The sequence below is a fragment of the Lactuca serriola genome, chromosome 1 (genome assembly GCF_051521515.1).
Source record: "Lactuca serriola cultivar US96UC23 chromosome 1, Lser_US96UC23_V15, whole genome shotgun sequence".
Classification (NCBI taxonomy): Eukaryota; Viridiplantae; Streptophyta; class Magnoliopsida; order Asterales; family Asteraceae; genus Lactuca; species Lactuca serriola.
Window position 1 is genome coordinate 51,960,598 of NC_136408.1, and position 17,249 is coordinate 51,977,846.

Consider the following 17,249-nt stretch of genomic DNA (forward strand, 5'->3'; position numbering starts at 1 on the left):
TATGATGCAATGCTTAGACTCGAGTCTTTTAAAGTCAAATTCTATAATGAAATATACATTCCTTCAAGTTTCTAATGTGATATAATCACATTCTAGCATGTATCACTTCTAGCTACAAGCTTCTTACTTTAACAACAATCACAATACTTCTATTGATCGCTTTGATTATCTTTCAGTTCAATCTTCTGGCTTAAGTCAGATGCTACATCGATCTTGGTTCTCTGAACCACGTACAATACTTATCCTAGCTGGAATCGATTTGATATGACCACTAGGGTCGGAATAACAATCATCTTCTTAGTCATTACCGAAATTATGGTAATGACACATGAACAAAACAGAATCAATTACTAGCGTCTTGGTAACCTCGTGACTTTCCCTGATCCAAGTGCGAGTCGTGTGCTTCCAGTAGTATATGCCTCTACTACCTTTCACACCTACTCATACTTGTCCCAAGTATTGTCTTTCAGTTCTCCAAGTCACCATAAAAGAATTTCACATAGTCATTTAACACATCGAATAACAAAACTAAGGTTTATATTATTTCTTGAAACGATTACATAGATATTCAAGTTCACCTTATACCATGCCTTTTATATTAGGCTACACCACATGATACTATCTATATGGCTACTTTATATCTCGATCTTCAGATATATATAGATCCCTACTCCTAATCCCTTGTATCGTCACCTGCTTCATCCAGGTTAGACTTCGAGAATCTTCCTTTCTTATCGAATCTTGAGGATCCCTCAAGCTTCTTCTTTTCTCATGCCTTGTCTTATTCCAGACCCTTTTTCCTAAATTAGGTTTCCATATTCTTGGTTGCTCTAACGGTTGTCTTCAAAGTAGTTGCCATTTTTACCATTGCGCCAAATTATGCTGGCAATCCGTTAGCAAAACTATCTATCTTGGAGAGTTCAGTAGCACCAAGTAGGGGAATAACTTCATCTGCTCGGTGAATACGGTGACATACTCATCAACACTCATCTTCCTTTTCTTCAAGTTCGAAACTCGTTGTTTAGGTCTATCAGATCTATCTCTGAGCAGTATTGCATTTTCAACTGCTCCATGAATGCTTCCCACCTCAGGGCTTCTCCCCCATGGCTTTGTATCTGCCAATAACTTCCACCAACTTAAAACTCTGGTCTTTAGTTGTCTGACTGTAAAGACGGTTTTCTGCTTGTTGCTGCAATTGCAACTTTCAAATGTCATCTCTATCTCGGAGATCCAATCCATGATCTCTACTGGCTTCGGGCTTCCAGAAAGACTTGGTGGTTTGGCACCTAAGAAGTTCTTATACATACGTTCATCCTTATCAATCGCTTTTTTCGGGTCGTTCCTCCTTGCCACTCGGGGTTCAGCTTGACTCACTGTACGACTGTAATTTCCCTCCTCCGACAATTCTTCATTCAGTTCGGGTTGCACGATAGGCACAATAGGTTCATCCCTATTATCAAGAAACATTTTTCTCATCTCCTCCCTTTGTTCGGCCATCATAGCCCAAATCATTGCTTAGACTCTTGCCATCGTGATTGGCTCGGGTGCAGCTACTACCTCTGGTGCACATTTAATCACTCGTGGTTCAGGCTGTTAGTTTTCATTAGCATTTTCTAATATGTTGCGAGTTCTCACCATTTCGATCTATACACTCTAGAGATGTTCAGTGTACAGTGACGAGAATTAAGATATGGAAAGCTTTATTTACGACAGCCATATAAATCTTCTTATCACTCGTAAAAGTTATATACTAGTTCTAATACCGTAATTAAATGTTTGGAAATTTTGAGCAAATGACGGTTCATCAACAATAGAGCGAATCTCATTTAGGAATTCGTTGATAAGTCGATTTCCTTTAGGATTTTTAGCAAGTTTGGATTTTAAAGAGATGATTCTTGAGCAGGAGGTGCTGGCATAGCTTGTGTTGAGATGCTTTCATGCTTCTTTTGTGGTAAATACAGAGGTAATGATAGGTTGAATGAATTGCATCTGAGCATGAACCAAGAATTGCATCGAATACTACATGATCTTGGCGATAGCAAGTCGTGTATTCATGATTAGGTTTGGATTTGTCTTTGTCGATAATGAATTTTGTGGTAGGATCAGTCACCCATGTGATGTAATCTTCCAGACCTAGTCCAATAAATGTGGACTGCACTTGTCGCCTCCATACATGGAAGTTGTTGGTGAGTAATTTGGTAGGAAAGTGACTTGAGGCGGTGATTTGTATTTGGGATGATTGTGTCATGGTGATGTTGATGAAAAGGATTAGAGGAGAAAGGCAAGATGATCGATTGACTCTTTAGAGTGTGTGTGCTCTGATACGATATGAGATTTGAGAATCAATGGGCTCGAATGAATAATTTCATTTACAAAGATCGATACATATATAGATGGTAACGAGAGTTAAAGAGCTATACATGGAATTTACTAAGAATAGATTGCAATTACATACAAATAGAAGAGATTATTGTAGATTAGTCATGAAGATGTGTACGATGTTATAGTTAGATTGCTTATTTGCAATCCATGTTAGCTAAGTATGTCATGTTGAATACAAATTGTATTAAAACATTAAAGTTCCAACCATTATATGTTGAAGAAGAAGCAAATACGCCTTAGTCACACCCATTCTAAATGATATGGATGTTATGGTTGTCGTTTCTATGCAACCAAATCGTGATTCCAAGTTGCAGTTGTCTTACCAATATATCATGTTAGGAAAAGATGACATAGCATGAAATATTGTATGTTACAACAAAAAGATATATCTTATAGATGTCTTGCACATGGGTTATTCCTTTTTAAGCACTTATATAAAAATAATATCACGTATGTATGATATCTATTTTGAGAGATTTTTAGCAAGCAACTCTTTGTCTATTATTGTTATTGGATAGAAAAAGTATCATCTTCGTTGGGAAGATTTTACTAGGATTAGATTCATAATAGTTTGTCAAAGATTTTACTATTATGTATTTATAAACCCATGAAGTTTTCTATTAAATAAATAAATAAATAACCATTCACCATTTATATCTTTTTGGAATAGAGTTTGTTAAATTCTAATATAAATAAAAAGAGTATTTATTTAGATTCACACATTACAAAATTACAAACTCCAAGCATAAATCCGAAACTTATTTTTAAACTTCTTCATTTATATTACAAGTTTTATTCTTTTTTCCCAACCCACTTGGGGTTTCGAAACCCTAAAAAAGTTCTATCCATGGAAGTTCATATTTATTTCTTATCTTAATGAATTTAAGGTCTAAATCAATAAATGGCAATGTAGAATTAACCGCATATATTAAGTTATTTTTGGAAGCTTTCCAACACAACACAGAAAGGAAATGATGAGAATTTATGGTACCAAATAACAAAATAATCCCGGTTCCTATAAAAATTTATTAAAGCTCTACTCATGATTTCATAATCTCCTCTAATATGAGGGTTACGTTATTGTAATAATAACTATGATAATGTAAAAGCCATAACATAAATCGTCTTAATTTAAGAAATAATATAAATCCCAAGATATTGTTTTTAAAATAAAAAGGAAAAAAGTGGGAGTCCATTAGAAGGAGCCAAGCTGATTATTTGAGCCAAGAGAGCACCGATTTGTTATCCTTCCACTGTTCGAAGCGAGAGGTTATCGCAGCTCTGTGAAGCCAGCCTAACGCATTGCCCTCTGCTCTAGGAACCAAGAAGCCCAAGCCTTCGCTCAAGCCACTTGATCCAACTCCGAACTTGGAACGGGCAAACCAGATTTTGCAACAGCTTTGACCCAACCAAACAAGGCTCGATCTCAGTCCATCCCACTTTAGAGCCCTCACTTGAGTCACAAGCTCGCGTTACCAAGCTCGGCGATAAACGAAGTCCATTTGATGTATAAATAATCGGAAAAACTTTCTCCTCCAAGCGATGTGGGATGCGAAACGAAATATTTTCATCTTCATTCTCTCTTTATCTCTGTCAAATACTGTGATTACTGATTACTGACTACTTAAACACCCATGCAACGGATTTCAAGTATTTTTTTCAATCCATGGATTTAGAACTGTAAACTGAAAAAAGAGATTGTGGAATAGTTTTGGAAACTGGAATTTGTTTACAAGTTTTTCGTGAGGTGTAAGTGATAAGATATGATATTTGAGTAATTGGAATCATTCTCTCGAAGATTCAAGTATCAAGTATGAAACTTAGACAATATATATACCTGTTTTCTTCTCTTTTTTCTGTCTACGAACCGAATCCAACATGATTTCTCTACAAAATCCGTGTCTTAATCCTAATTAACACTCACTAACCGGTTACCCCTCCAGATGTTGCAGAAATTTTCTTGAATTATCTCTTTTGTTTTTCACAATTCAATGTCGGTTGCTCCCTTTCTCTCTGATTCAAGTATTCAACCACCGCCAAAGACTTGAGAAAGTGGAGGAGTTTATCAATTAAATGAGTTTATATGCTTTCCAACTTTTCGTAAATTGCAAGTTACTCCCCGTACCTTTCGAAAATCTTCCTTTAACAATTGTGGAAAGTTGTTGAAATTTGAAAATAAAATAAAAATTATAGTCAAGGGGATCGTTTTAAAGGTTTCCAGGAGATACTTTTGTTGATATATTTTTGAATAAAAAGTTAATTATATAATAGATTTTTACCAAATAATGTGGATAGCTAAAAATGTGATTATGGTTTAAAAAAGAAATCTAATAAATAAAGATTAAATAAAGAAGTTATGTTTTAATATAACTAAATTAATGATGGTATTGTGTTTGATGAAAGGACTAAAACTGAACAAAGAAAAAATATTTGTGTTTCACTCACAGATACTAGCAATTGATGGGTCTTAAATGAAAAGGAGTTGGATAAGGAATAAAAACCTTGTAGACGTTCACACTTTTCTCTTTTGATCAAAATCTTATTTATAAATTTCAAAATTTGATTCAAACCTGTTGTATAATTTTAAATAATTAAACTCATAATTAAAATTATACTCTTATCCATAAGTTAATAGATATCTTGACTCATTTATAGTATTATAGATTACAAGATTGTTGTGCACGTCACAAAGTATCATCCATAATATATAACATGATATTTTACTTAATACTAAATATACGACAATTCAAAAATCATATTTTACTAAATACTTACGATAACATTTTTTTTTAAATGGATGTCTATTATAACAAATATGCATGAGACAACGTAGTCGTCAAGATAAATCATAAACAAAATAAATGTCTACTGTAGAAAACATATGTTTAACATATATCAATTGCACTTAGAAAATATTTACACTCTCATAGTATGCGTTCGATAGGGAGAAAGCATCATAATCAATTGGTGATTTTTTTGGTTGACGTGGTTATGTGTTTGATTAGAGAAGAAAGCAAATAGTATGATGTCGATTGAGGATTTCTTGAGTTATAAATAGGGTTAATGTCATAAAAATTCTCAAGCTTTCAGGGTTTTGTCGGTTTTGCCCAAAGTTTAATTTTATGTCCGTTTTTACCCTAACGTTTTCCAAAAAATGTTCGTTTTTACCCTTTTACCGGTGATAACAGGTTACCATTATATTAGTTTCGCAAAAAAACCCTTAAGTTTATAGTTTTTTACGTTTTTACCTGTAAGTTTATATTTCTTTTACACTTTTACCCTTTGTATTTTTTTTTTCATATTATATGTATTCATAAAGAAAAAATATATTTATATACGAAATTTTTTTAATTAAATATTGTATTTACATTTTTATAATGTTATTTCTTCATATATATATATATATATATATATATATATATATATATATATATATATATATATATATATATATATATATATATCAATAAAAAACTTAGTGAATCATAAACATGTTTATATAAGTATATACATATATTTTTAGAAGTGTAAATATGTATTTTGATATATGTTTTTTTTTAAGTATAAATATATTTTTAGAAGTATATATACATATTTATATATAAAAATGTAAAAATATGTATTTATACTTTTAAAAACTATATCTATAAAACACGTATTCATAATCTTGTAAAAAAATGTGTGTTAGGATCTTTTGATCGCATTCCGATCTTATGATCACAATCTTGTAAAATACAAAAATAATCGTATGTAAGATTTCAATTTTGACAATCTTTATTTGAAGGAATATTAAAATCATAAAATTATGTTAATGTGTAACTTGGAACTTGGTGACCCGACCCAAAACAAAGTCAAGAAACCCGACATCAAATATCGATGGGATAAATGTTTGGAATAAGCTTAGGGTCGATAGGCCCTAAGTCGTTGGTAATAGAAGAATTTTTCAGTTTCCGGCTCCCTACCTATGAAGTATGTCATATCGACCAAATCATATTAAATCTATGTGTCATTTTATTGTTGCTTTTTTGCATAACAAATTGAATACTTAATCTCACAAAATCAAAAACCTAACTTGAATATGATCATTGTCGTTGATACAATAAAAATATAAACCAACAAAACCTTGGAATTCGGATTGAATCCACATGGAGTTCGTAGTTAAATTATGTGTTTGAAAGATTCAATTAGCTAACCAAAGATGCAAGAAAACTAATCACTTTTGGAACAATCAAATTTGAAATCCAAAGGACAAAAATGTGCCAATCATAAATTAGGAATTTAGAAAACCAAAAGTGTATTGCAATCAATTTCTAAATTGAATGACCAAAAATAATGACCAAATCTCGCATTAACTAAACATTTGAATGTAGTTATTTAATTTTTATTGTAGCATAGATACATAGACATGATCAATAAATCTTCTTATTCTAATAAATGAATAAGTTTATTCTCATGTTGACAAGTCTTCTCTAATAAATGAAGGTTTTTTGTCATTTGTTACATTCTCATTCAAATTGTTAAATGTCATTTTGTGGTTATTTTGAATTAATTTTTTTCTCACATATCATTTTATGAGTTTTTCTATTTTATTAAATTCCACATAATATTTTAACATAATAGTTGTAATAAATGTAGTAATAAACGGATATTAATTTCACTAATAAACTTACCTTTTAATTTCAAAATTCCCAAAATTAAAGTTCATTCGTTTCTTTTCTTTATTTAAATTATGTGTTTAAATTTAAAAGATAAAATACATTTCCATTATAATAAATCATTATTTTTCTTATTTTCTTATAAATTCAAAGTTCTCAAATATTTTGACATTTATATTTAACATTTTTTTTAAATAAATTCATATAATACATGGGTCTCGCAACTAGTGGCATACTGTTAGAAATCTTCATTAATATTATATGTCATCTATCATGCCACATGTCAACCTATTAATTCTCCATTTTAAATTTTAAAATTTAAATTTTCCACTCTAATTACATTAAATTAGATTATTTATTTCAAATTTTAAATTTCACATTCTAATTACACTAAATTAATAACATTAGAATAAAAAATAAAATAAAATTAATATATATTATAAGGTGATATAATTTAATGTATTTATTTAAATCAACGATTATAATTTATATAACTAAAAAAATATCTCTTAATTAATAATTTATTTGAAGTAATTGATTAATAATTTTAAATTTACTATGTTTATATTAATTTTATAATTATAATTCTCGCAGATTATAAACTAGTTAGTAGAATAAAATGACAAACTTTAGGCATAACCCTTGATATGGCCGTAAAATAGTGTTAACTCCAAATCTAGGTTGAGCTCGGCACGATATATCACAATAATATTAACTTCAAACAATTTAAAAATAAAACTTATGCATAAAGTACGAGAATAAATTGTTGGGTTACAAATAAAATATTGAAAGAGAAGAGGTTAAAAATGGCCAACTAAATGTGTTTGACCATATTTAGGGAGGAAGGAGTTGTTTCCCTCCTCCTGCCGAAACCGCTAAACCTTAGTCGGAGGGTATCGAACCCATCCAACTCCAAAACCACCGACCCCATCTTCTTCAACTTTCCAACTTTGAGTTGTCTCCCCAGTGGGTTTCTCAAACCGTTAAACCCCTCTCTTTCTCTCTTGCTTTCATCCCTTTCCTCCTCTAACCCGCTATGACTCCTTCATCCCTTAGTCACTCAACTTATTTTTGTCTACTAAGATAAGAAACTTTTCAAAATCATCAACTTTTATCCATTCAACTTATTTTGTCAATTTTTAGGTAATGATTTTAACTCATTGCTCGCCTTTGTGCTTCTAAGATGAAGTATCTTGCATATTTTGGAGAAAGCAAATAAGAATAAAGTATGTTGCTAAATCTGGTCCCAATAAACAAATATTTACTCATAACAATCTCACACATAAGAATTATGTTATCATTAAAAGATGAATACGAATGTTTTGTACTTAGCCTTTGCCAAGTTATATAACTTAATTAATTAATTTATAAGTCCAGACTTTACAAAGAAAAATCAAGTGAAGTTAATAAACACAAACTTAAGCATCATCATTGGGTTGATGCTCTTTTGGGTGTCTCGTCAAAGCTTGATTAGTAATGATTGGATCTCATTCATTATTCACATGTCATCTTGAAACAAAGCTTTGTAAACAGAATTAGAACCACCACCCCGTTCATCTTTCTTGTCTCCTCCGCCGCCTATCATCGGAGTCTCACAAACCACGCTATAACCAGCCCTCCGTTGTTTCTTCCTTTTGGATTCTTTATTAGATACGGGTCTAACCTTGGTTGTTTGTAATGGCTTCGGAGCCCAAACCCTCTGCAAATCGGGCATTCGGCCTGTGAATACGAACCTTTTAGCCCTCTCTCTCCTCTCACGAGCCTCAATTAACTTTTGTTCATCATCCTTTTCTGTCTCTCCTAAATCCAAGTTGTCAAGCGGAGGATGCGATGGTTCGTCTTCTAAAAACAATGAATCGTGAATCATCATCTTATTAGCAGCAGCCATCTCGTGACTGCTATCCTCGCTGTTCAACATCATACCCTGATCTTCGTTTTCTTCACCAAATGGTAACAGGTCCATTTCATCGTAGATCTTCTTCACCACGTCTTCCAGATTCTGTGAATACCTGAAAATTGAATTTATCATAAGCAAATTATCAAACAGTTGGTGTGCAACTGAGAAATGGCTAGAATTTGGATACAAAAACTGTGGAAACTATCAAATAATCAAACAAATAAACGAAGTACCTGGTTTTTATGGTTTTCTCGACGTACGCATAAAGACTGATATCACCATGAAAGCCTCCTTCCACAAGGTATTGGAAGATCTCCAATAGCGAACAAATCTGTTTCACAAGCTTCGTCTTCAAACTCCCCTTCATACTCCCTGCATATTCGGACTGAAGTATCTCCATCCGGAGCAAAATTTGTAATTCGTATCTTTAAGTTTATTAAGGAAAAGATTAGACCAAATAAAGATATATTACCAATTTACCAAGAATATGTAAAAGAAATAAAAAGAATAAAAGGATACTCTTTGACTAGGTATTTTGAGGTAGAACTTGGATCATTATCTTTATGTTCCTTCAAATCTTTGGGCTCTGTTAGTAGTAACTGTATGATTTCAGCAACTTGAGTAGAACAAGATTCATCAAGATTTTCCATCTTTTTCTGCTTTTGAGATAACCAATAAATGGACGAGTTTACAAAACTCTCTGCCATGATCTTCAAGTCCACACCATCAGATTCAAGCCCCTGTTGAATTCTCTTAGGCAAACTACTGAAAAAAGCTTCTGGAGTTTCTGAACAAGATTCAAAATCAGCATCCCCATGGATTCTTGACTGTTGAGAACTAATAGCCATTGTAAGAGGTCCATCGCTTTCTTGATGGCTTGCAGAAATATCTTCATTTACATCTGTTTCTTTTTGCTGAATTGAATCTGGAGCCATTTTGCATGATCTATCTAGTATGTTATTGGAAGATAAGCTCTTGTTTTTCACTTCTGTCATCCAGCATTTCAGAAACTTCAACTTCTTTGACTTTTTCAAGCCATTGGCAAAATAAACCTCTGTTAAGTCCACATCTAAAAACTCATATGCAGCCTTGCAGAATGCACTCCATGTAAGGTCCCGATGTGTGTGTTTTTTAATCTTTCTTCTCTTTCCACCAGCTAAATGAACATATTTTCCAGATGGGGAAGTACCCTTTTGAGAATCAAAGTCACCTTGAGAAAGTTTATTCTCTATCAAGAGGTTTGATCCACCATCTTTTTGAACAAGAGCATTGTTATGATCTAAGAACAAGAGAACAGCTGAATGAACTGTGAAGGGCTTGAGAATCCCTGTGTGAGAATCCCCATTGTTATTTGATATAGATAACAAAGCCCAGTAACCCTTGCTATAAAGAAAACTAAGTAAAATCTGCCATGTTGGAACCGAATGCTTCTCAAAGAACTCAGATTTTTCACTGGCTAATTGTCCAAGAACCTTATCAGCCAAAAAAATGTCTAAACCATCTTTCTCCTTTTTGGCAGATTTTGCAGATTGAACTAAAAAATGATCTGAAGAAAATTCTTCAAGTTTTTCACACACAGTGTACTTGTGAACAGATGTGATGTGCAACTTCATAATTCCATTGTTTAAATTACCCAAAAATGTGCTCACAGAGTTGACAACTTCATCTTTTGAGCTAGGCTTTGATGATGCCTTTAGATGCAGCACATTAAGATCACAGCATTTCCACTCTATGGGCTTACCATGGACATCCAAAATCTCGAGACCTAATTGCCCACGGATCCTTTTATCTAATTTAGGAGAATCTAGCAACTTAGATGAGATCCCAATAACTGGATATATCAACCCGAAAGAAACAAGCGCAGAACCTAGAACAATGGAATCCGCAGAGCAAAATCCCCAACCAAATTTCCTAATTTCATTTCCAATAATAGCAGAGTGCTTCTCGGATTTATTGTTTTTGCCTTCTTCTTCTTCGTGGCTATGAATGTCAACCCAACAGAAATGTATGTCCTTACTATTAAATGCATCATTAACAGCACCAAAACAATCACGAAACCTAGCACCATAAATATCTAAATTCCTCAAGCAATCATTATCGACATCCACAGACACAAAATCAGCTAAGGATTTCAACGATCTACAAACTGGCGACAACAAAATAACCAAATTTGATCGGACATCGATGGGATCAGAATGAATTTTACCTGGAAGATTCTCAATATCGAACTCCCAGCCATAGTCGCGAGCGAGCTGAAGCAAAGAGCTGGCTATATGTAAAGCGTTTGAAGGGGAATACGTCAATTTGGTAGAAGAGATGGAATTAAGGGTGTGGGAGAGAGAATCTAGGGTTTGCGAAGGAGAATTGAAGGATACAGAAGCAGAAGAATAACTGGGAAGTAGATTGCGGAGCGTAGAGACGGAATCGAGAGAGGAGAGAGAAGAGAAGAAGAGCTTGAAGGAGAAAAGAGAAGATGAAAGAGGAGGGAAAGATAAAAGAATATTGGAGGTAGCAAGAATGGAGGTGAGGTAATTAGGGTTAGGAAATTGGGATAGAAATGGATTGAGGTCTACGAGAAGAACTATACGCTGTGTTTTTGAGAAATCAATGGCGTCCGCCATTCAAGCTTGATATTTTAAGACTTTCGGGGAGAGCACAGAGATACGGGGTTCTCGCTGTAGAAGTAGAAGAGCAGATATGCTTATTGCAGATCCAGGATGCTAACTTGCGCCGCACCAACGTGGAGAGAGAGGATAGAGACCGGGACAATATGGGCGGCAATGTAGCAATGGCGGGAGAATTATATGAGTTTAAAAGTCATGACCGGTTTATACAAATATAATTAAAAAAACGACGTATCATAATTGTTAAAGTAAATGAAAAAAACAATTAAAAAAAAACATTGTTAGACGAGAATATACTTATTGAATAACATATATGTTCAAGATGAAACTTAATCCATTAACCTCATGGAAGAATGACATTTCATTATACTGATAGGTTAAAAACTTGTTGGTTTTTGACTTTCAATTGTTTAGATGTATGTTTGTGATTCGGTTTCTTATTTAAGTGTGACAAAACTATAACCATCAACTTTTCGTTAAAACGATTATCTTACAAAATAAACTTCACTACACATATCCTACACTACACTCTTTATTCAATATTGTTTTATCCTAACAGTAAGCAAGAACTTGGAACCCTAACTAAGAGTTCTAAGAAAACAAAGAGCATCAAATAATCTAAAGGGCGTATTATGTGATAATGACATAAAACCTAACTCTCTCCATTTATATATAGCGTACAGGAATATAATATACACCTCATTATACAAGTTTGAACACAAGTGTGTCATTTAAGAGCATACAAATGTCATAGTACAAGTTCCAAAGCCATTAGTGCATTTAATTAAAGCTCCACACGTACAAACATCCAAGCTCCCACATAATAATCCTTTAAAGCTTCATCTCTACTTTGATAATAATACCAACAGTCTGTAACATCTTAAAATTTAAGACTTTGTTATTAAATAAATAAAGTGAATAAAAGAGAGATGATGTATATAGTTAGAGCATTAAGGAGTAAGCATATCATTGGTTGATATGAAGTTTGGAAGATTAGAAGTGAAAATTATAACATCTTAAAAGTTAAAGGATTATTGTGACAGTCGGGTGAAACTTAGGTTTGACTAGAGATTTGACCAGCTTAAATAACTTGGATTAAGTTGTGAAGATTATGATGTTGAGGGGTCATTTTGGAAGTTCATTGAAGCTTCTAAGTTAGTTTGGAGTTATTTTGAAAGAGGTTTTGAAAGGAGGGACCGAAAGTGGCAAGTTGATAAAGTTCAAAATTAGTTAATGGGTCTTCGCTCCCATTTGCTTAAAAAACAACGCGGTTGAGAGAAAGAGAGAGGTAAATGGCGATTTCTATTAAGCAAAGGAAGATTTAGAGTGGTCGTTGAGTAATCAAGCTAGAAATTGAAGATATAAAGCAACATCAAGCTTAAGAGGTATAATTTCTTATCCTCTAACTCTATACTTCGAATTCAAGGTTTGGGGAAAACCTCGATGTCGAAATTAGTTTGATTCTTTGATTAGGGTTTTGGTTTCTAACCTCTCTTGAGTTGTTTTGATGATCTCAATCTCAATCTCAATCAAATCATCATATTGATGGGTTTGAGGATTTTAATGAAACCCCTCATGAACCCTAGAAATTCAAATTATGGATTTCATGTTTATATGTTAGATTGTAATGGATTCAATGACCTATATGCTTTTTGATGTCAATAAACCCAATTGGAATGCTCAATCACATCCATGATGGTAGAATCAAAGTATGAGCGTGAATTTTAGGTGATTTTAGGGAAATTGTGGTGAAAACAACATAATTATTTATATATGAGCATTTGATGAGTACATGATACTCATAAACATGAAATGATACTAATAATATGATTTAAATGCACGAACATGAAGGCTTGGGTGATCTATAGTTGAATTTATGGAATAATTGGCCAAAAGGGCCTTTTAGGAAATGTATTGACAAACATATAATGATTGACAAATAATAAGTGAATGGCATTCATGAACATGAATTAACACTCTAGATATGTTATTGGAACATTATGTAATATCCCAAAATTTAAGACTAAAAAATTTCTTTTAATAAAACATTTCTTTAAGCAAATTCATCATTCCAAAACATGAATAGAGTATTAATTTCCAAAATACTTGTTCGTTATCGGAGTAAACATTCCTAGGCTATCTAATCTGTGGTGTGTGTGCCATGCGATCACCCCGAGCTCTTCCCTCCGCTACCGGAAGTACCCGAAACCAAAACTGAAAACCGTAAGCACGAAGCTTAGTGAGTTCCCCACCCTACCACATACCATACATTCACATATCATACACACTGTCGGGCAATTATGGGGTGCCCGACCTACCCGGTACGGCCATTCTGGGGTGCCGACCTACCCGTGTCAAGCCGTTCTGGGGTGCTGACTACCCATGTCAAGCCATTATGGGGTGCTGACTACCACCCATGTCAAGCCATTCTGGGGTGCTGACTACCCATCGGTCCTAACAAACGATCCTCAGGGACTATTTCACCCCTACTGCTACTATCACATATATCATAACATAACATATTATCAGACATATTTGGGGTGTCCGATCTACCCTTCGGTCTTAACGACCGAACTTGGGGACTATTCCCCTCCTACTACCACTATCACATATAACATAACTTGCCAGCATATAAACATATCATCACATACTGTCAGACGTTTCTGGGGCATCTGACTACCCTCCGGTCCTAACAACCGAACTCTACAGATGAGTCATGGAACCCCATCCATGCTCCTACTGATAGTGAGATACGGGCCCAACCCACACTCACTCTTTCCCTAACTTGGGCCTCGCCCCTGATCTGCTGCTAATGTGATGTGGAACACCATCCACACTCTGCAATTGGTGAGACACAGGACCTCACCCACACTCACCTCCCTACCAGGCACATACAAGTATCACGCAAACAACCAGTATAAACTATCACATAAACCATTCCTTGGGCACCCGCCCTCTATCATTGGACCTCGTCCCGAATATCATACTAGCATACTGTGCTTAGGGCTAACCCCCGGGTCTTCTACTCATAACTACATGGGCCGGCATTGTGGCCGTAGACCCATTCATACAAAGGGAAACTCACCTACATTGGCTGAACTGGCTGATGAACCCACTAGCTGCTACCCGACAACTCTCTGAATTCCTGCTCCACTCGCTCCTTGAGCTGCCAAAATCAATGCAACATTGAGTCTAACTGACTCCCGAAAGACAACCAAGTCAAATCTGGTCTAAGTCAGAGTCCAGGTCAAAGTCAACCTCCCAGGTCAACCCTACTCGCCGAGTCTTCCTACTGACTCGCCGAGTTCATGCGCTCAAAGTCCTTCCAATCGCGACTTGATTCGCCGAGTCAGTCCATGACTCGTCGAGTCCAACGATTTTTGAGTCCTGACCTGTCCAACTCACCGAGTCTCCACTCGACTCACTAATTCGAGTCTTAACTCGAAGGGTTTGGGGTTTCGCGACCTGACTCGCCGAGTCCAAGAACAGACTCGCCGAGTCCAAGGCAATCTTCAACCAACTCGCCGAGTTGTTCTTCAAACTCGCCGAGTTCCTGCCCAACTTCATCTGACTCGATGAGTTGTTCATCCCACTCGTCGAGTTCCTCCAAATCTTCATGCCACTCGTCGAGTCCACTCAAAGGACTCGCCAAGTCCATTCAGACCTCCATACATGCAGAGGACTTTTGAGTCATGCATGGACTCCAAACTGTAGATCTACCCTTCCCAAGCCTATTCCTCACGTAAAGTTGCAAACTTTACGTATAGAGAAAGAGATCTAGGCAAAATACACCACAAACTAGGGTTTAAGGCAAGGAGGCTCCATAATCAACTCAAGGGCTGCTACTTTATGCTTCTCAAGACCATAATATGATTATATTTGAAGTAGCAACTTCAGATCTGGCTTCTAACTCAAAATAATAACATTATGGCTAAAAAGCCCCAACAACCACACATAGATCTAGATGCAAAAAGGGTCCAGGAACTAGTTTATTACCTCCAAATGCTCAGAATGAACTCACAATCCCAGATCTATAGTCCCTTCTTGCTCCTCCAAGTTCCTTCTTCCTTCTCCAAGCTTTAATGCACCTTCCAAGGCAACAAATGGCTCAAATAGAGGATATGGCGGCTAGGGTTTATTGTTCTGGGTGAAAGAGGCAGTAAAGGAACCCTAGGGGAGAGAATGAGGAGCTTAAATAGGCTCCAAGTCCCGAATTTAGGGTTTTCTCCGCACAGACCAGACTCGCCGAGTCCACTTGGCCGACTCGCCGAGTTGGTCACTTACACCTCGACCCGGATCCCGCTCGGACTCGTCGAGTTCCTCCTTGGACTCGCCGAGTCTCCCCTAAAAATTAGGGTTTTATTTCCTTTCTTGGCCTTCAAAACTTTGGGTGTTACAACTCTCCCACACTTAAACTAAACTTCGTCCTCGAAGTTTGTTATGGCCCACCGCCTGCGATCTGCCTCCAATAACTCACCAATTAATCCAACACCAGCTGCCTACCTTCGATGGCCTCCCGCTCGGTCATTCCGGCTAACACAAATCCTTGCGAATAATAGACTCGGGTCACCCTGACCCTGAACATCCTGGAAACACAACTTACTTACCGACAATCCTTCTGGTACTTACCGAGTACTGCACTGAACCTATAGGGGTTCACCCCTTCTTTCCTTGCACAATTCCTTGCCTTCCCAAGGCAAAGCTCCATAACCAACTATTCCTTCTGTCACTGTGAAGGCCCTATCCTTCACCAACTCCATCACCCCCGCTATTTCCAGTACGGGTCATATCCGTCAGTAACCACTGACACCTCCTCTCTGCCAAAACTTGGTGCCGAGCACCCCTCGATTCAAGTAACTGAATTCCACCATACGCTGCTTACCCGCAATACCACTGACTGAAAATTCTGCTATTCCTTGTCTGCCTTCCGGATGAACTGAGACCACCCTGGTCCCTACCAACCTATCAATGACTGGATTACCGGCTCCCACCGGTAGTTGACCCAACACAACTACTAGTCGCTCCCAGGGACTTCCGAAGAAACTTCGACCACCTATAACTGCTCAATCTATTCTGCTATTCAGGCACTACAAACATGGGATCCCCGATCCCCTAACTTGACACTAAGGTCCCTACCAGATCCCACCTGCGCTGCTAAGACCCACGGGCCTCGCCCACGGGTCCCACCCGTCTCTATCCTTCTAGTCCCACTAGTCTAATCACTCTCGCTCGGGCCTCGCCCACGGGTCTCACCCCAACCATATCCTGGAGCAGCCTCTCCCAAGGTCTCACCTCTCTAGAGCTAAATAGGCAAACTCCCTATCATTCTCATCCACTACCCATTCCTGATCCCTGACCGATCACTAGGAGGTAAGGGCCTCGCTCCAACTCCGCTATCGAAGCTACTAAGGAATGCTATGGCTGCCCCGTAGTCTGACAACACTTCCGCCACTAACTGCTAATACGAAGGCACCCATGTGCCATTAGCTCTCAAGATCCTCATTCTGACTCCCTCGAGTCCTACGGGCGATCCACAACCTGAATTCCCAACCACGTACTAACCATTACCATCACACGCACTAGTTGTTGGGGAGTTTCTCAAACTCCCAACCCTGAAATCCTCAATCCATCAAATGCTGAACTACCTCTTTTCCTTCTCGGAGGTTGCACCCTCATTCTGGATCTGCGTGC

The 17,249-nt window shown here is 36.3% G+C and overlaps 1 protein-coding gene and 1 long non-coding RNA gene across 2 annotated transcripts; both read right to left on the reverse strand.

The window, feature by feature from the left end:
• Positions 1-3,480: 3,480 nt before the first annotated feature.
• Positions 3,481-4,420, reverse strand: LOC145088267 (uncharacterized). Its single transcript, XR_013701050.1, has 2 exons — positions 4,220-4,420; positions 3,481-4,067 (listed from the first exon to the last, which is right to left on the reverse strand). It is a non-coding gene; the product is annotated as an uncharacterized LOC145088267 (long non-coding RNA).
• Positions 4,421-8,313: 3,893 nt separating this feature from the next.
• LOC145088273 (LIM domain protein) lies at positions 8,314-11,717 on the reverse strand. Its single transcript, XM_079026538.1, has 3 exons — positions 9,454-11,717; positions 9,168-9,359; positions 8,314-9,046 (listed from the first exon to the last, which is right to left on the reverse strand). Exons 1-3 carry the CDS (start codon positions 11,553-11,555, stop codon positions 8,536-8,538), a joined length of 2,805 nt encoding a protein of 934 aa, XP_078882664.1. The 5' UTR covers positions 11,556-11,717; the 3' UTR covers positions 8,314-8,535.
• Positions 11,718-17,249: the final 5,532 nt, after the last annotated feature.

Excerpts from the sequence above, each read along its gene's own strand:
- LOC145088273 (XM_079026538.1), bottom strand. The coding sequence starts at position 11,555 with ATGGCGGACGCCATTGATTTCTCAAAAACACAGCGTATAGTTCTTCTC. Across the intron at positions 9,360-9,453 it reads TCAAAATACCTAGTCAAAGA|ATACGAATTACAAATTTTGC; the intron begins GTATCCTTTTAT and ends ATAAACTTAAAG. Across the intron at positions 9,047-9,167 it reads GAGAAAACCATAAAAACCAG|GTATTCACAGAATCTGGAAG; the intron begins GTACTTCGTTTA and ends TTCAATTTTCAG.